Source organism: Strix uralensis, chromosome 1, assembly GCF_047716275.1.
Source record: "Strix uralensis isolate ZFMK-TIS-50842 chromosome 1, bStrUra1, whole genome shotgun sequence".
NCBI classification, from domain to species: Eukaryota; Metazoa; Chordata; class Aves; order Strigiformes; family Strigidae; genus Strix; species Strix uralensis.
The window spans coordinates 41,032,783-41,052,376 of NC_133972.1; the positions used below are offsets into that span (position 1 = coordinate 41,032,783).

At 40.6% G+C, this 19,594-nt stretch overlaps 1 protein-coding gene across 3 annotated transcripts; it reads right to left on the reverse strand.

Annotated features, from left to right (window-relative positions):
* Window positions 1–807: 807 nt before the first annotated feature.
* TMEM106B (transmembrane protein 106B) lies at window positions 808–16,802 on the reverse strand. Of its 3 annotated transcripts, XM_074863594.1 has the most exons (9): window positions 16,655–16,802; window positions 13,156–13,377; window positions 10,394–10,457; window positions 8,979–9,138; window positions 8,114–8,254; window positions 7,978–8,027; window positions 5,208–5,261; window positions 4,305–4,455; window positions 808–2,769 (listed from the first exon to the last, which is right to left on the reverse strand). In XM_074863594.1, exons 2-8 carry the CDS (start codon window positions 13,373–13,375, stop codon window positions 4,317–4,319), a joined length of 828 nt encoding a protein of 275 aa, XP_074719695.1. In that variant the 5' UTR covers window positions 13,376–13,377; window positions 16,655–16,802; the 3' UTR covers window positions 808–2,769; window positions 4,305–4,316. The 3 variants fall into 3 exon arrangements, with proteins under 3 accessions (XP_074719695.1, XP_074719693.1, XP_074719694.1); XM_074863592.1 differs by having other exon boundaries at window positions 808–4,455; window positions 16,655–16,801; XM_074863593.1 differs by lacking the exon at window positions 16,655–16,802 and adding an exon at window positions 15,971–16,139 and having other exon boundaries at window positions 808–4,455.
* Between the last annotated feature and the right edge of the window lie 2,792 nt (window positions 16,803–19,594).

The window sequence follows — 19,594 nt, forward strand, 5'->3', positions numbered from 1 at the left end:
TTTTGTTAGCAGGCAAGTAAAAAAATTTAGTTCTTAGAGGTATTGATGCTAGCCTTACTTATCTCATAACTCTTGAAGTCCAGTCCAATTGATGTTAAGCTTCACATAGCTGTCCAATTCTGAAACAAGTCACCCATTTCAGAAGATGCTGTCTCTGGGAACAGACTGATGTCCCATTACAGATTTGGAAGGGTGGGAAGAAAAGCAAAACCACAACCAACCACCCCATCACCACCACAGAAAAAGGAAGCCTTAAACGCTGAATAGGAAATAACACTTAACATTTTCTGAATCTAGGAATCGTTCTCATACTACTCTGAGCACTATCCTTCCCACGAGGGCACAACACTTCAGTCAGATGGTTAAAGACCTTAACAGTTCAATCCAAGCCTTAGAGACTCAGTGCTTAACTGGTTGGCACCACACACTAAAAAGCCCAGTCATGTTTGCAATGTATTACTATGAAAAAATTTATTCACTTGCAGAACTTCAAGGACAATCTGGAGCAAAATCAACTAAGGCATGTACTTAAGTCTGCCAACATAAGGCTGCAAAATATAAACACCACAATGTTAGTATGATCATGCATACATCAGAAGCACACTAAGAACTTCAAAGCTATACCACACAGGATAGTTATGTTTGTTTTCACAAAAGATTAAGAATTAAGCAACTATCCCCTAAATATCAAGATCAGTAAACACATTACAAATGAGATTCCACAGGCTTTTCCCCACACCAGGAATTCAAGAGTGTCAGGTACTACACCTTTTAGTAAGAGTGCTTCCCTTATTTGATGGTTAGATCTTTGAGTTTGTTTGGTGGCTTTATTAATTTATTTATTTTTAGAGCATCACATTTAAATTAGTTTGTTCTCCATGTCAGAATGGCCAAATAGCCGACATTTTTTACACATTCCTTATTAGTTTACCTTGTTATAATTCTGAAGTTTTACAGTTATTCTGTGCAGAATACATTATGTTTTCCAATTATGCCATCACAGTGCAACACCTGGGCCACTGTTTTAAGAGATAACTAACGGAGCTTCCATTTTGAAGTGCAAGAAATTTTGGTACAGGAATTGCTACAAAGAATTCAAATGAAAAGAATTATACTAGAAATAAATCCCTTGAAAAACAACAATATAATGCCAGTATATATGTATTTGATAGTATTTGAAGATTATGGGGAAGTTACAACTGAAATATGAATCACTCAGAAGTCATTCAGAAACCATCTTACAACCAGGAAAACAAACCAGAAAAAAATTTACAATTCAAGCTGGCCTTCTGGAAAGAATTTGCACTTATTGATTTACAGTGAACTGAAGAGCTTGCCTTTTTTTATTTTACAATCTAGATAAATAAATGTGAAATAATTACAGGTCTATCACTTGGATCTACTCTCACAGTTTTACAAAGTCATACAAGTTAATACTGACTTCCTCCCTTAGCATGTTTCCAAGCTCAGCCACAGAAATGAAGTCTAAGTTAAGTATCCAAACAGATGCTTACCTGCTTATCTGACAAGATGTTATATTAAATTTAGTAGTTAAATTCAAATACTTGCTTTGTTTGGTTAGCAATATGCTGACAGTTTTGCAAGGACATACTAGCACCTGCAGAACCTTAAGCCTTTGATTCTCATGTAACTGACTTAAGGTGAGGATTCACCAATAGGGTCTTTATTCTACCTTTTTTTTTTTAAATGAGAACTCTCAGTCTTTCAGTAAGTCTACTACAAATTGATGGTGTTAAAGTTTACAGCCATTAGATAACCCAGATGACAGAGATTAGGAGTTGTATCTTCCCTCTTCTGCCACATACATGGAGAGAATAATTCCACTTGTAATTCTTTAAGTTAGCCAATACCAAGCATTCCATGCAACTTAAAATCCACAGATTTATGTATTTTGCTCAGCATGTCTGCCAAACTTTCAAAGGTCAGTCTGAGCCTCACTGTGCAACAGTGTAATCTCCCCTGCCATGCTTGTTCAAGCAGCATTCGCTACTGTCACCAAATAATTTTATCATTGTGCCATTCCAGTTATTCTAATTACCTTTATCCTTTGAAGAAAAATTTAAGTTGATATAAATATTTGCCTAGAGCTGTTTTCTTCTTTTTCTACTTTAAAACAAACAAAAAATCTCAAACAAAACCAACACTCTAGGTGTAAACACTTAGGCCTAGAAGAGAAAACCCGTATCACTTGCTGCTTGACTTCAGATCTGACATGATTTAAACCAGAATTTTCTCCCTGTTCTCCAATATAAACAAATCTTACTACAACAGATAACAGCGAAGAGTTCACCTCTCTGCTTCTAGCCAGCTCTCCACTATCATGGTCTTCTCAGACTATCAGACAAGCCTCCGCATGCATTTCATAAGCCACAGGACTGAGCGCCATCTACGCTCTAGGAAGATTAGAGTCAACTGTGAACTAGTTTCCCTTATGATTATAAGCTATAATAAAGAATGTTTAGTTTTAAGTGCCCAGATTCACAAATAATTTTCAGAATGTAACTACAGTAAGTCATCAGAAAAGACTATTCCAGTTCCAGAAGTTCTCCAAAGCCAAAAGCTGATATCTTCATCTTAACAACTATATGAAACTGACAGTTCAGGTTCTGAAATTTTTCACAGGCATTCAGAATAAGTGCTCATAGCAATTCAAACAGAGGTGGGCTTTTTCGTATGGTTACTTAAATTTCTTTTAAAGCAGTCTTACATCATCGATATTCTTTCCCCCACCCATGCAGTCAGGTCCACCTAAGAAAGGCCGAAAAAGAAAAAGAGTAATATAGACATGTACCTTCACTGAAGTACTGGAGCATAAGAGATTGTTAGTTGCAAGAAGTTATTCAGCAGCCTTCTTCCATAGTGTTTATTGCTATTTCATTTTATATAGCTTATTTCCAGGAGATGGGCAGCATAAAAACCATAACATCTATTTTAAAAATTATTCATTACAACGTAACAGTCTCAATAGTACCTTCTTACAGTTGCATCTTAATTCAGAAATAAAACAATCCTGATCTAGTTAATGAAACAGTTTTGTACCTAACCCTCAGAACAGTCAGCCTTCACAAGTCAAGCAAATTTGGACCCGAAATTTACAGTCGCATATTTGATAAATCCAGAAATTCTCACTATGCAAACTCTCCTACTAAAACTATTTAACAGCTTCGTTATAGGTCAGTCTCATGATCACATCAGCATTTACTCTTGGAGCAAGAGTTGTTTTATTCTCCTACACAACTCTGATGTGAACTGTGAGTGCTCTGGAGATTCAGGTAACTACTGCATTGCTTATCGAGTCTGCGCACTAAATATACACACCCTAACATATTAACACTTACAAGTAGCTTAGATACACAGCATATTAAAACAATAAAAATGATGAAAATTTACATCAAGCTGCCCAGACCCATGCTCAGTCTCCCACCTAGTTCCAACTGCACAATCTTGATTTTAATAGCTGTACTCAAGAATAAAGTAAAGAGACACTGTCAAAGTTCCTACCCATTTATTTCATACAGTCTTGATTTTTTCCTTTGTCAGTAATGATTCTGGGGGTTGTTTTTTGTTTTGTTTTTAAACCCAACTTTAAATCTAACAACACACATTCTCCTTATAACATCCCAGAGGTAGCAGGAGGGAGTATGAATGAAAAGATGCCAGAACCTAGACGTTGCACATTCAAGTATAGTGTCATCCAAGAGACTTTTCCTGGCTTTCCCAGACTGCATGTCACCCCTAATCATGTCTAGCAAATTAAAAGTAGAATCCCAAAATAAAGAACTACTGCTACTGGCTTGCTAATAAAAGTTTCACACCCATATATCTCAAAGTAATCTTGTTACTTAAGTAGTAATACTGCCAGTTTCAATAGCCAAATATCAAGAACTGAAGTATAAACTTAAAATTTATAAGTATCAATTTCTCTAAAGTGCTTATTAGTGACACATTTCACCTAAACACAGACATACACACAGTTACTCTAAGTTGATGTACCACACTGTAAGGAAAGGTCCCAATTCAGTTCAAGAATCTGATATTCCCCCTCTCCCTCCCACCACACAACTTGACAGAAGTGCTTACAGCAATAAAAAGCAAACAGAAGGGGAAAACACAACATTTAACAAGTGCACCTATATACATTTTGCACCTCTTCCCTCCTTGCATCTAAAGTGAACAGGTCACCATGATCCTATGCTTTACATGCACATACTCTCCCCTTCACATAGTACCAGTCCTATTCAAAGGATCTCTGCAAGCATCAACAGCAGTCATTCCACACTAACCAACAGGTGCTTTTATTGCGGAGGTTGAAGTACATTTAAATATTCTGACTGGCCCAGCTGGTAGGTTGTGTTTCCTCCACAGTCCACATACTGGTATCTCTCCTGGGATATTTGCTCAGAGTGGCCGAAGTAAGAGGTTGTCACTGTGACTCTTAAATAAAAGACAAAACAGAAGAAATATTCTTTTTGTAGGAGACTTGAGTTTTCTATTCTAAACATCAGTGTTTTTATGTTATTAGGGTTTTTAAGGAAAAAAGTTTTGGAACAAAATAAGTTTTAAAGTTAAAAACAATACTAGTTTACCACTATAGGTTCTCTCCATGAAAGATATTTGGTTCCTTGAACAGAGACTTATTTCTAAAGATAGGGGTAAAGCTGAGGTTTACTCATCCATACCTTGCTTTGCAAGGAGAAAGCAAATGATTAGAGAAGATACAGCCATGGTTGGTGTACACCTCCCCCCCCCCCCCCCCCCCCCAAAAAAAAAAGAGACCCCACCATGCTGTTATTTACGCAATCAGTCATGAAAAGTGGATTAGTGCAGAGTACTAAACCCTGTAACTGCTGCAAGATCATGAAGATCTTGGGAAGTTTTGAACAGCAGCTGAATATAAACTCATTTCAAAGTATTTGAGACCTTAGTAGCTCCATGGCTGCAGGCCAACTGCAGAGCAGATACAGTAATAACAGTTCCACCTGTTCAAGCACCTGTATACCACCAGAACCTGTCATCAGACACAGTTCAGTTTCAAGAACTATGAAACTACTACACTAGATAAAATGAAATCAACTTGCTTTCTATGATGCACATACTCCAGGATTAAGTACTTCTGAGTAATATTTCAATAAGAATTACATGGCTTTTAAAGTTGTTTCCAACAAATAGGAAGTTTCCATACTTACTGCATCATCACTACAATGTTATGCACTTTAATAGATGCTAAAGTACAGAAGTCACTGCAAAAAAGAAAAACAATCATTAGATTTGCATCAAGCTTTTACAGGTAATTATCTAAAAACCAGGAATTGTGGTTTCAGCTGGAAATTTTGCTGTCTGTGTATATAGAGACTATAGAGTTGTTAGCAATAGCAACTTAAAACACTTGTTGAAAACCACTGCCAGTGACTATATATTCAACTACATCTACTTTTATATACGTAGCCTTGCTTTCACATGAACAACTACATTAAAGCAGGTCAGTATCACTTTGTCACTGATGAAGGCTTTTACTATGAAGATATATACAGACATGACTTCATTTCATGTGGAATTTATATATAGAAAGGAAAATTTACAACAAAAGATCAATGTTATGCCAGCTTCTTTACACAACTTCAGCATCTTTTCACATAAAAGCAGCAATTTCTATAAAAAGAAGTCCCGAAAGCTTGCTATTCTTGATCAGAAAATATCAAGAACTTAGGAAAGTCCCATTTTTTTTTTTTGCACTCATCCACTTCTGTATTATGCAAAGTAACCTTTAACCAATCTGCAGACACTTTGAAGTCCAAGTTACTGTTCTCTGTGAGGTACCTTTTGCAGATTTACATCTGACATGTACCTACATAACAGTTATACAGAGCACCACGTAACTGTATACTTTTTCTCGCCCCTCTTCCAATCAATTGCTCTTGGTCACAAATTTATCAGTTCTGAAGTGAAATGCCTATGATCAGTGCTATAAGATCACATGGCACCCATCCACAGTATTTGCATGCCATTGTCACCAGCACCAAACACATGATGAAGTATTAAACAGTGAACACAGGTGATTCAAATTGTATGAAAATTAAAACCAAACTGTTTTATTTGTAAAGTTGTTTTATACTGGTAGCTGTAGTAATGACAAATACTTTGATTTTTCTCCTGCTAGACTTAAAACAGTTAGTTAGGCCATAATGCCGGTTATTCTCAGTTACTGTAGTTTTCTAATCCAAAATGTAGACTACCTATAACATAATACATAGCCAGCTCATATCCAACAGCACATACTGGCTGACAAGCAGAGGTAAAATACCAACATACTGGGTTTTTTTTAAAGTCCATCTGGAAATAAATCTGTTTTAAAAAAACTACACAAACCAACCAGCCAAAATAAAAAAAAAAAAAAATTCACCAAAACCCAAACACACTTCACTGTAGCTAGAAAACTAAAATGAAGGTGAACTCCACATTGAGCCAGCTCTCTAAAATAAGTGTGTGGAAATGCCCTGTATGATGTCGATTTCATCATACAGGTCTGCTGAATCCAGATCAATTGTATACAGACATGTCAGGTCTCCACGATCTCACATATTCAACCTAAGCCGATTTCACAGGACACATACTCTCCAGGATCCAAACAACTAGCTAGTTATGACTAACATAAGACCTAAACTGACTGGCTAGGGAAACACTGAAATGTGATCCACTGTGCAACCCCCAATGCTATAACCCACAACACTATCTGTATTACAAAGATTATCCCAGGGCCTTCACTGAAAAGGTAAATATTTATGTGTGGAGAAAAAACCCAAACACAGTAAGAAATATAAAACCCCACTGAGAATAGTTGAAGTTACCCTGGCTGGGTGTTCAAACTAAGGAAGCTCACTTGCTGTCTTCAGGGTTGCTCCATACAGCAAACCCAGGCTTTCAAGACTCACACAGACTCAAGTGAAAAAGCAGAAACCCATCAACAACAATAACTGTCAACCAGTCAGGGAGGCTGACTAACACCAACTCTGTAACAGAAAATCCGGAGAAAATGAACAACCATAGTTTTGTGTATGGCTCAAATTCTGTTTAGGACATTTTAAAACAGATCACAACACTACTAGTGAGTGCTACTCACAAGCACTAGGACCTTGCTGTATCAGCCTGTACAAGAACTTAATCTCTAACAGACAAACTTCTATAGTTATGGGTCTGTGGTTACCAGTTATAACCCATGCTTAGCATCACTGTGCTGAAGAACCGAATATTTTCACATGTGTACAAGTCACCTATTAGTCTGTTCTTCTAGTAATGTTCACAAACACTTGCTGTCCTGAAGGAGAACAAGTCCACATTACAGACTACTGGCACTGACACATGACAGCTTCTCTGCCTCTACTCCAAGACTGCACAATCCACCTCCGAGCTGGACCAGTGAGCGCATCATTGTTCCATGCCATCGCCAAGGCTGCTGCTATCAAGTGGAAGAGCCCAAAATCCACCCTGTTCAGGCCACAGGTAGAGCAGCTTTTGCCTGTCCACATCTCTCTACACATCCAAAGTCATCCAGGTTTTTTTAAGGTTAGTCACCAGCTTGTAGGCAAATTAGCCTCTAATTTGTATAGAATACAAATTCCCTCTACCACCAGAGAAATTTGTGGGAAAGTTACTAGAGAACTTATTAGGGGAACACATCTGCACTTTCACCCCCCAAAACAGCACGTCCTAGCTATTGCCAAGGCCTAAAACAGTGCGATAGGATACCACCTGAAGTGCTGAGCGCCAGGTACAGCAAGCCACTATACGAAACTACTGAAACAACTGTGATTTCACTATTTTTCAGTATTGTTAAACTCACACAAAAAATGCCACATCTCCTTTACAAATACATTTCTGCTGACTCTGAAAAAAGTCATTTTTAGCACCATTATAATTTTTAATAAGACCCATGTGATATTTAGAGGTGAGTACACTTACAACATATAGCTCATTTCATCTTGTATGACTGTGGGCACCATATAGTCAATCTAAAAAAAAAGCAATGAAAACACAAATGAGTAGATTTATATATGGAGATTAAATGTACTCCACTTTGAAAACCTATCCTATTTACCTGTTTCATATCCAGAGGACCAATGTTGGTGATGTTGTTTAGACGTGCTTTTCCAATAACTGTTTTTGAAAACTGAACTTGGGCTGTGATATTTGCCACTTCAACAGAATAATAGTTGTTGTTTGTTATATTTAGTGTGTTCTGAAAAAAAAAACACACACACAAAACACTAACATCTATCCATTCTGTGTATCTTGATGAGCGTATGTTCTGAAATTTGTGCCCTAGACACTAAGACCTGAAATTATGCAAGTATATTTTCCTGCCTTCTTGGACTTGGAGGGGGGTGGGGGGTCTAGGCAGGCAAGGCACCATCACTTCACCCCTGTCTTCCTATCCTCCATTATTCCTCCAAGAAATTTAGCTATCACAGGGCCCTTTTCTCCCATGGCTGCTTTGCTTTATTGAAAATGAGAAACTCTAAAGTCTTTAGGCAGTCCTGTATTGACTGCATTAACAAGAAGTTAAAAGGTATGTAGAAAGAACTCCTTTAAGTTTTAAGGTGGATACCATTTTTCCTCAAAACCAATTTTGACAAATGCATGATACCAGAGCTGCATTTAATAACATTTCTACATACACACATTTCACTCATATTCCAAAAATAATGCAGAGAACTCCAAAGTCACTATTCCCCTGAAAACTGAAGACCCAGTGGTAGCTTGCAACTACACCTCTATTAGCTATAGCTACAGGAACCAGCCACAGCAGGTCCAGTTACATTTCTCAAAATGGTCATTGTATCTGCTTGTGTTTAAGGCACTAAGCTTATCAGTTAGACCACAATTTTTATGTATATTAAACTGTCACAGTAGTATCTCCTGCTGCATTTATCCATTACAAACAAACAGATAGCTAGACTTACCGTAATATTTAGATATATTATATGTCTACCCTGTTCATAAGTGACATATACCGACTTCACACCAATGTATTCAACATCGATTGAGCGAGGAAACAAGAAGAATACAGCCAGCCCAGAAAGGAGTAAACATACAATTACAGAAGCAGTCACGTAGAGCTTTCTGGAGGGAAAAAAGAGCACATTTCAGAGTCAAAAGCATGTTAAACAATAGTGGCATGTTACCTTCTTTTAACCAATAAGGAGCATGACTAGTAAATACAACTAGCTCAGTCTATTTCTAGCTTTCATTAGCTTCCAAAGGGGAAAAAAAAAGCTATGCTGCACTTCACATTTATGTCTCAGAGATGTTACTCTTGTATATACATCAGAAATTAAGTTTCAAAACGTGGTTATCCCAAAATTTGTAACTTCAAGAGCAACATGGAAGAGGTAAATATTTATGTGCTTTGAAACAAACACTTCCTCTTAAAATTTACTACAGCAAAACTTCTGTCATTCTGCATGACTCTTGCACACACACCCAGAAAGAAGAATAAAGCTCTTACATGCCTTACACGGGGATTGTCATAAAAGACTTTCAGGGCAAGTGTTAGACTTGTGTGAAGGAACAAGAAACTCACAATTAGCCTAATATAAAAGGGGAAGGTGTGTGTACAATAATAAAAAAATACACAAATAAAAGGCTCTACTGCAGTTCCCATTCTCTAAAAATTAAAACACTAAAGCAGTAAGTTTCAAATTTATACTACTATTATATCAGATATATGATCCAGGATAGCATTATATGAAGTTACTATATTTTTTGCCTGGCACTCATTTTTGTTCATTATGGAAACATCCAAACATTAAGGGAAAAAAAAACCACCCAAACAACAAAAAGTGTCAGAATAAGCAGCCCTGAGCACTGTAATTAAACCTTTAAGTAGATTCCAGAGAAAAAAATTAAACATACTATATCAGAATGATGAACTTGTTGATTTTGCTAGCTGCTCAGAGCTTAAAAAATTAATTTCTAGGTGACTTATTTTGTAGTAGCAGACCAAAGAAGCTATGACTTTACTCAGACTTTAACAGTGAGGAGATATTTGCTTAGATGAACTAGGCTGCTACAGAGATTGATAAATACTTGCATTCTGTAGACATTCAGATAAATATGTACATGAAGAGACCATACAGTATTACTTAGTTTCATAAAACCAGCTGTGACAGGAGCATGCACACCTGTTAATAAATTACTCTCCAAGAATTAGAGGTTTAGGCTGATATTGCTCACGAGCAGGGTTCTTTCAATACTGAATGCAAGATGATATTCCCGTGATTTTTGCTTGATTCTTCTTAACACTAGCTCCTTTAAACTGCTGAATTTTAACTAGAAGAATTAACTGTAGATTCATGGATCACAACTATTAACTTACGTTCTTCTTGGCCTCAGTCTCTGATCACTGTATGGAATTAATGCTACCAGCTGATTTTCTTGCCCTGGAAACAAAAACACCCTTTCAGATTTAAACAAAAAAGGAATAAGTATTGTTGCAGTTACTTCAAACAAAGAGTGCCCCTTATAACTTCATGGCACCAGAAAATAAACACTAAAGATAAACATTTAAATTCCATATAACTCCCCACATACAACACTACTGTAGCTTCCCTCACTTTCTGAAATAGAGCATGGCTTACACAACATGCAGAGGAAAAAAGACATCAAGCCTACAAAGACCAAAACAGCAACAAATTCTGCCTCTGTGCTGCATTCACGCACAGGAGGCAGCATGCCTCTGGCACCATTTCCTTGAGAGAAACAGAGGTATAACAGCTTCCAGCTCTCTGTGCCTGTCCTTATAAAGTCATAGAACAAAACATTCAGAAGCTCAGGCAGTAAGAACCGATCCAGAAGGCATTCCGTATGTACTCTTATGAAAAGCAGAAGTCAGGTTTGTTTAAAAAAAAAAAAACAATGAAATATGTATCAATTTGGGTGGCTTTGGCAACAGAAGTTACATAGCTTGCATCCTGGAAATCACTGGTGTATGCAACCGTTTCTCATGGGACTGAGCAGTAGCACCCTGGAAGTCAAAAAACCTATCTACTGGAAATTCTTCAAGTAATGAGTTAGTTCACTAGACAGTATTTTGAGAAGGGATGATATCTTAACAGTAGAAGTAAAGAACACAAGCACAGGTAAGTTGTCGACAATAGATGGACTACATCCGCCTATATAGCTTTTGCTATTTGCTGTACAAGAAAACAGAACTGTGATTTATCTGTATGAAAACAGAGAGGCCTCAAGACCAAGTCAGATTTTCATTTTTTGAGCCAAATGCAGAATTTGACCAGCATTATCACTTAACTGATCAACCACTTTGAAGTGATTCCATGCTGAATCACTACGTTGAGAAAAGCATCAACCTTCTAGAAAACCTCTACCAATTTGAAACAGATCATAATCTCAGTATCAATGAAACATCTTCAACCTTTGAACAAAACAGCGCAGTCCTACTTTCATACTTTATCATACTGAAAGCCTAAAGTTGTCCAATAACAAAACACAATGTGTTTATTATACAGTTTAGCCATCCTATCACGTGTTAATCTTCCCTACTAGTCATGCAGTCATTCTGTGAACACTTAATTTTCCCCCCTCCCCTCAAAAAACCCCAAATGATTTTTCTTAAGTACTGAGGAATAATTAAAAACACAGCCATTCTTGTTCTGATAACTCATTTAGAAGTTCTAGCTTTAATCACACTATTTCATTAGAATGTATGGACAACATGCATTTTTAACCGTTACTGAAAAATGTTTAATAAATTAACTCATTTGTTTAAACATTACATCCAAGAATTCTGTAGTCAAAGAAATAAGCTTTTGAACATAGGAATCCTGCTATTACTGTATTTCAGCTAGCATTATTTTGAGTAAAACTTGCTAACTTGAAACACTTGATAATATCAATAGCAAGCTAACAGAACAAACCTCCTTCTCTATAGTCTTTCAGTTAATTTTTAGATGCATAGCTTTTCCACACTTCAAATTTGCTGAATTCAGAGTTACTCAAAGTACACTGTAGTATGAAGTTTAATAGCTAAAACACAGATCTCTTACGATATTTGCAACCACTTAAATATCCTGTGCCCCTGCCACTTATTGCAGGTGAGACAAGTATTTGTGAGCTATACCAAAATCTAATCTGACTGAAGCACATGTAGAAGGACAACATGGCACAGACATCTGTCAATCTTCCCAAGCTGCTGGTTAAAAAAATCAGTTCCAAGAGCTTTTACGCCCAATAATCTATTTCAGACAAGAGTTCTAGCAAAAGCAAAGCAGTCCCAAACGTGAAACCTTCTCATCAGTTCCTCCCCCCACGTCAGAGGAAAGATCTTACAGCTGAAGCAGAAGACTGTGCCTTGGAACACTGCATTTGCCACTCTCCTTTTGCCCAGTTTCAGGTATCCTGCATTCTCCTTTCAAAGGTCTTTTCGTAAATAGCTATTCAGATGGCTTATCATATAGGAGAGAAGTGCAATAAAGCAGAACGTTTTATTAAAAGGAAAAGCAAAGGATGAGGGCAGCAAGCAAACAAAACTGTTAGGCATGAAGACTAATGCTGTGCAGCTTAATCCTTCCCAACGCAAACAGAGATCCTACAAATTTTCAGTTCCCAGCTAGGGTCCTCTGCCTAGCAGGGACAGATGGGTCAGAGGGAGGATAAAGGAAATTGAGGGGCACTGGCAGCAGGGAGGGCAAGAAGATTCACTATAGATGATCAAGGAAAAGGTGTTATAGAACAGGTCTACTTTTCACTCTATTTGCAGCTATTCTTGCAGAGTTATATATTGATTCAAATAGTTTAACGTAGGTAAAAAAATGCAATAAAATGTCACAAAAATAAAGGTTTGCAAATTCAACTTGCAAGAGCTAGGGTTACGTGTGAATTTAATGCCGAGAAGCAAGGAACACTGGCATTGTACGGCCAAAGGAAGACCCAACAGAGCCAAAACTGACTCAGTTTCTCTCTTCATCCCGTGTAATTGTAACAAAATGGTTAGTGCTAAAAAGTCAAAAAGATGAAAAAACTTCATCTTGACTAGGAGAGCTATTCTTATGGATTATTACAATTACAATCGCACATGGCTGTGAGGTAAATTTATAGATTTAAAAAAAACCAAAACCTTACCTCGTGGAATTCTTCCTGTTCCCTGGCAAGTCGGGCAGGTAACGCTGTCTCTTCCCGTAAATTCCACGTAAGGAAACTGCGATACATCTCCACATCTGCCATCTTCGTTGTGTGATTCTGAGTGAACTAACCTGTTCCTCATATTATCAGACACTGTGCCTCCATCATAGCCATCTTCCTTGCACGTATGCATAGGCAGGTGAGAAAGTGATTTTCCCATGTCTAAAATAGAAGTCAGAAGAAAGTTTTCAGGGAGAACAATTCAAACGTGGCTTGCATTTATTCCTCCGCATCAGGTAACTGTTAGTCTGTTGTCATTACTCTGACAAGACTCCTGTTGACCTCTATTCAGATCCCTTAAGACCAGCAAAGCGCTAAGACCCCATCAAGCTGGAGTCAACCCCAAGCTCTAAGAACCTGAACTAACTGGGAGCATTGTTGAGGTCCTCAAATATGCACAGGCTGAAGGGGGATCAATGAGAGGCTTTTAAGTTAGAACAGTACAACTGCTGGCAAAAGGTTGCAACAGCCTAGCAGTGCTTTTAAAGGAATTGTTATTGTACAATCTTTTGCACAACACATTAATCTTTGTAAAAAAAAAATTCAAGACTGGACTCTAGAAAGCAAGTTTGTAATTTCCAGTGGATTCTACACACCCTACAGACCCAATTCTAATAAGCTTTTAAAGCTGGACTTGTTCTGAGAACATGGGATCAGGTACCAGTTTCCAAGCTAGAAATACAGATCTCCAGGTGTTTAAATCCAAAAGGGCACTGATTCACAGTAAGGTCAAGGAAAAAATGGGAGTTACTTTAACACAGCTGCTGGCAAAACGTAGCCTTTATAAAGGCTTGTTAAAAAGAAAGTATTAATCACAAAAGCATTTTTGCTACCTATGCAAATTTTTTCATTACTGTAGCTTTTCAGCCATTACACTGAAACCACCTGGAATCAACACAGAACACTTGAAACTGAAGACTGTAAAGAAGTGGTACAAGTGGAAACCTTCCTAATTTGCAACAGGTGGAAAACAAACTCAAAGTTAAAAAAAAAAACTATACAGCAATGCAATCAGTTGTCCAGCTTATCCTAACATAACACATTTGAGTTACTTAATACACAGAAACACCAGCCACTCCATTCACCAGTGTCTTGGGGAACAGGATGATTTCAAAAGAGTATGCAAAACTTAGTTTTTCCATTGTAAGTGGCATTTTTAAAGCAGCTGCTAGCAATTATCATGCTGGTTCACTGAGAAAGGAAGCCCTAAGAGGAAGATTAAGAGAGCAAACCAAGTCACAATATTTTAAACCAACCACTTAAGACAGAACAGAAAGATCTCAAATACAGTAACAGTAACATGAGCACAACGTTAATTCATTATATTGCCACAAAGGCTAGCTCAATGTAGGAGGGGAAAAGTAATTCAACAAATGCCAACAAGTCCCCATTACCATTCCCACAAATATGCAGCATTATTTTATTCATATAAGACATTAAACCCTTTAAAGAAGGAAAACTATTTATCCTTATACTGCTACAGCACTTTTTAAACATTCTAAGTTTGGGAGCCATTCAATAATGGCAATTGTTGAATTGATAAGTACAACTATTGAGCTATTGAAAAAGTTTTTCTGAAAAAGCTGTTGACAATGTTGACTCTTATTCCATGTGAGGTTTTTGCTTACTGTTCTCCTTGTAGCTGACCTACAGCCTTTAAGCTATGAAACTTGAGTCTTGCAGCTTAGGCAATAGCTGTCAGTTACAGGTCTGAAAGCTTAGCAATCAATCCCTGGTGCTGTTGTGTTGCAAATGTATTCAACTTACCTGCTCTACTGATGGTAGGCTCAGGCTATGTCTACATTAACAAATAAATACGGAACAGCAACTCTGTAGAAATAAACAATTTTTGAGGAGCCAGCATCCACACTATACATGGTTTTATGTGTTTATTTCATACTAGCACTTGTCCAGACCGAAACACCCACTCACAACTGGAGCGCACCTTCTAGTTTTAGCTTCTTCCAAAAGGAAGAGAGTTCCCACAACTCCCAGATTACACTGCGACATGAACCAAAGCGCAGCGAGCAAAGATGACTGGAAACTCATTTCAAGAGAATACTCCTTATTTGAATTAAAACATTAATGCAGATGTATCCTCCAATGCCAACTGTACTTCAGCTTCAATAATTAGAATGTAATAGTGTTGTTCTACTGCCAGAGACTTAGGATAGACATGTCTTAGTTCACAGACAAGAAGACAGACAGCTGCCACCTTCAAGTGAAACGCGTTACTCCAACATGCCTTCCCCTCCCAACCAAGTGCTGAACCTTATTACAGCTGAGCAAGACTCAAGAATGCTTTGTTCCTTTATCCAGCACTTTTATGCTGAACAGCAGAGAAAATATAATCTTCATATGCAACAGCTTCTATACTGTCGAAGTCACAAACCCTACTTCCTTAACAGCTGTGTTTTGACTCAGTCTCTCCCTCTTAACTGATGTATACACTCCAGTCTCCTTGGACTTGTCGGGAGTTTCCTTGATTTCACAGTCTGTTAGAAAGAGTTTGATAAACTAAAAAATGTTGTAATAGTGTCTTCTGTTTAAGACTGTGCGCTTCAGCTTGCTATGACACTGCAGCATGATAGCACACAGACAAAACCCAAACCATGTCCCAGACATTCAGAACCACCAGATCCCGAGTTACATGCAAGCCTTGGGGAAAAAACTGTTTGTTTATGAACGCGGTGAAACTTTGTAGAGTTAAACTACATTGTTCTACTTCTCCAAAGAGTTAAGGTAGCGTTCTTACCCCTTATATGCAAACATACAAGCTTCAGGTTACAAGCCTACTTCTTTTTCAAAACGGCAAAAGATTTTTGTGTGCAATCATCTTCTGTCCTATCATTTGTAGCTTAATCACAAGCATCGCAAGCTCCTCCAAAACAGAGGAAGCTGTAAGACAAGGTGATGACTTGGCCGTCACAAACTCCCTCAGCATGGGCAGGCACCATCACCGCTGCCTTTCACGACCCTTTTGGAGACCCACCTCGGCCACCGCCCGCTCGGTGAGGCTGGCGCTGCCAAAAACGCAAGAGTCAACAACCTCCCCGAGACTGACGGATTTTCTCGCCCGTCAAGCCGGAGCGGCAGCTGCTCTCGCAACATGGCGAAGTTTGCAGCCGGCAAGCGCGGACCGAGGCCCGGCGAGCTCGGCCGCTGCCGGGCTGCCCCAGGCGGGCCCCGCACCCGCACCCGGCCGGCCGGCGGGGGTCGCGGCGCGGAGGGGCACGGGCCGCCGCCCCGGCCGCCTAGAGGTAAGCAAGGCCGCGCCGCCGGCCTGCCCAGGCCTCGCTGAAGCCCACGAACCACCGCCGCAGCCCCCCGCCCCGCTCCGCCGGCGCCTCGCAGCCACAGGCCGCGCTCGGCCCGGCTCCCGCCCCAGGCCCACCGCCGCCCCCCGGCTCCCCTCCGCCTCTGGAGCGGCCCTCCCCACCTGCGGCGCGGGCTCGCCGGGCCGGGCCAGGCCAGGCCGGGTGGGGCTGTACTGGGGGTGGTGAGACCGGAGACTCCAGATGCGACGCAGCTGTCCCGGTGTTAAGCCCCGGATCCGGGGCGTGCGCAGGCGCGGGGCGGCGGGGGGCGGCGCCGCGTCCGTCCCGGTGCCGGTGCCGTTGCCGGTGCCGGTCCGGCTGCGGGGGGGGGCTGGGCCCGGTTCCCCCCAGGGGCCGTGACGCGGGGGGTGCTCGCCGTTCCGCTGGGCGCGGCGGCTGCTGTCTGGCCGGGCCGCGCCTGTCTCCCCGGCGGGCGGCTGCCGGGGAAGCGGCGCAGAAACCGCCGTCCTGAGCGTGAGGCGGTGCCCGAGTAGAGGGGTGCGCGGTGCTCCCGCGCCCCCGGCCCCAGGGTAGGGGTGGAAGGGAGGGAGAAGGAAATCGGGAGGTGAGGCAGCCCCTCTCGGCAGCGAGGGGACGGAGGGCAGAGCGGGTTTCCTCCCTGAGCCCCCCTCAGCAGTCGTGCGCTGCTCTGCCGGCAGTTGTGTGCTCCCCTCCTCACATAAACTCTGCGTTGCGTTACTCGCAGGAGGAAAGTGGGGGTTTTTGTTTCCGCAGCTGGGTTTACTTCGCGGTACGTTCACAGCCACCATCGTTATTTTCTGTTCCCTGTTTGATAGCTCCGGTAGAAGGAACTCTGCACCCGGTGCGCCGGGGGAAACGAGATGCTCGAGCAAGGAAAGCTACGGCAGGTGAGCAGAAAAGGTGTGTGTGGGAAACGAGACGCACTACCACGGCACTTCAGTGTTATAACTCGTGTCACGCTATACAAGGTTGCTTGTACAGCTGATGTTTCTTCAGGTCATGCGCAGTGAGATGTTCTCCGAGCTATTTGCCAGAGGAAAATGAAGTACGTTGGAAGGGAATAACTTGTGATTGTTGCTCTTCATGTGCCTGCCCATGGTTCCATGAAAACCACTACCCAGCGTCTGTGGCAACACGGGAGACCACTCCTGTGTGGGGGTGTGGGGGCACCAAAGGGACTGCACAGAGGGGACACAGCTCAGGATGAAGGAGCCTGAGGACTGGGGAGGAGCTCTGTCCGGTTTGGTAGCCTTGTCCCAGCTGCAGGAATGAATCAGGCTAGAGGAAAACCCGTGATTCACACCACGTAACAAAGTTCAAGGGCAAGCATAGGGGCAGGGCTCGAGGGAGAGGACAAGGAAGCGAGGACCTTACTACAGCTTGGGGTGATCACGAGGCTGGGACAGGGTGTCGGGCTGCTCCAGAGGCCTCCAGCAGCCACCCAGAGCTGGTGCAGGTGTGAGGCCACCCGCAGTACAGCCCTGCCCGTGCCTGGCACCTGGCTACAGGTCCAGGAAATGATCAGCACAGAAAATAACCTTCCCCCACCCCAAAATGTGCTCAGAGAAAAAAAAAGTCTGCATATATCTTTTATGTGGACCAATGCCAGCCCATTTCTTCCCTTTATCCTTGGAACTTCCTGGTGTTTTCTGGGAGTTTAAGAGGTCCTGGCTAGCAATAGTCTCTAGCCTTCATTATCCAGTTCAAGTAAAGGAGAGTCCTGCATGCTGCTTGCTGGTGGCTTGACTCCTCTAGTCAGGCATGGTCAAGCTCCTGACAGTATTGGCAAAATCTGGCATGTCGCTTGTCCCTCTGGTAGACCTTCATCTGAGTCTTTGGCCCATCACTGTTCAAGGCTCCTGAGGTGCCATACAAAGTGCTCTGTGCAGCAAGATTGACCGTGGTACTTTGTGGGTTTCTAACTATAAAATGGTGTATGTAAGATACCTTGAACAGATTCCTGGCATGCTCAGGACCTATATGGAGTTTGTGTCTTGCTTTAGAGCACCAGCAAATGCCAAATGATGTGAATTTGGTAGGCTCAGGCCTGGCTATTAGTTTCACTGCCGATTGGCTTTTGGTTCTGGCTCAACTTTATATTGATCCAAGGAGCACAAAGCATGGTGAAAAAAATAGTCATAGCTTTCAGCTCTCCAAACAGAAGGTGAGAACACCAAGCCTTTGCCTTTTACATTGTTTTAAATAATAGCAGCAGCCAGGCACATTGTCCTGAATCATGACACAACAGGGGACATGCCAGAAAAGGTCTAGTAAAAAGGTTTTTGGAAAGTTTTTGGAGGTCATGCTGAGTTCTGGCAACTCAAAGTTATTCAGTCTGACAAATTCTCTCAATACAAATTTATTCAAGATAAACATTGCTAGCAAATTGTAATTAACATGGAGATTTTGATCAAATCAGAATTTTGCATCTTAGATTGCAGCAGTTTTATCCACTACTTCCAGCCCCCAAACTAATCTATAAGGCCCCATGCAGGTAAGGATGTTACAAGGTTACCCAAGAGAGAGTTTCCCTTGCTCTGATAGAATCAACAGTTGAAATCATCATGGGCTTTAGAGATAGTTCTCTGTTACTGTAATCAATAGAGATGTTTCCTGTTCAAGACTTCTCACTACTTGCCATAGCCTTTCCTCTGTAGCTTTGACACAAACAGAATGGTTTGGTTTTATTTTCCTCTTTAAAGCTGGCATGACAAAAGGGAACATATTCTGCATATCTGTTTGCTTTGTGTTATTTTCACTTAGAAAGTACATGTTAAAGATACTTTAGAAAGAGCAACTGAAACACTGAAAGGATCTGATTCACCCATTAGTGGCCTCAAGCTCATCCATAAATCCTCAACCTCCCTTTAAATATAATTTATTTGCTATAGACTAAAGTAATGCAAAGAAAACTGAGAATAAACAATAATATAAAGGTGAAGTGTCACACCCACTGTGTAGGTTTAAAAACATGAAAAATATGTGATAACAAGACATACACATTAGAAGTGCTTAAATATGCGATGATGTGCTTAAAAGTGTTACCAAAATGGGCCACTGATTTTGGGCTAATCAAGACA

Coding starts and splice junctions, on each gene's coding strand:
- TMEM106B (XM_074863594.1), bottom strand. CDS start 13,375: ATGGGAAAATCACTTTCTCACCTGCCTATGCATACGTGCAAGGAAGAT. Junction 8,028..8,113: donor GTCCTCTGGATATGAAACAG/GTAAATAGGATA, acceptor CTTTTTTTTTAG/ATTGACTATATGGTGCCCAC. Junction 4,456..5,207: donor AACATTGTAGTGATGATGCA/GTAAGTATGGAA, acceptor CTTTTATTTAAG/AGTCACAGTGACAACCTCTT.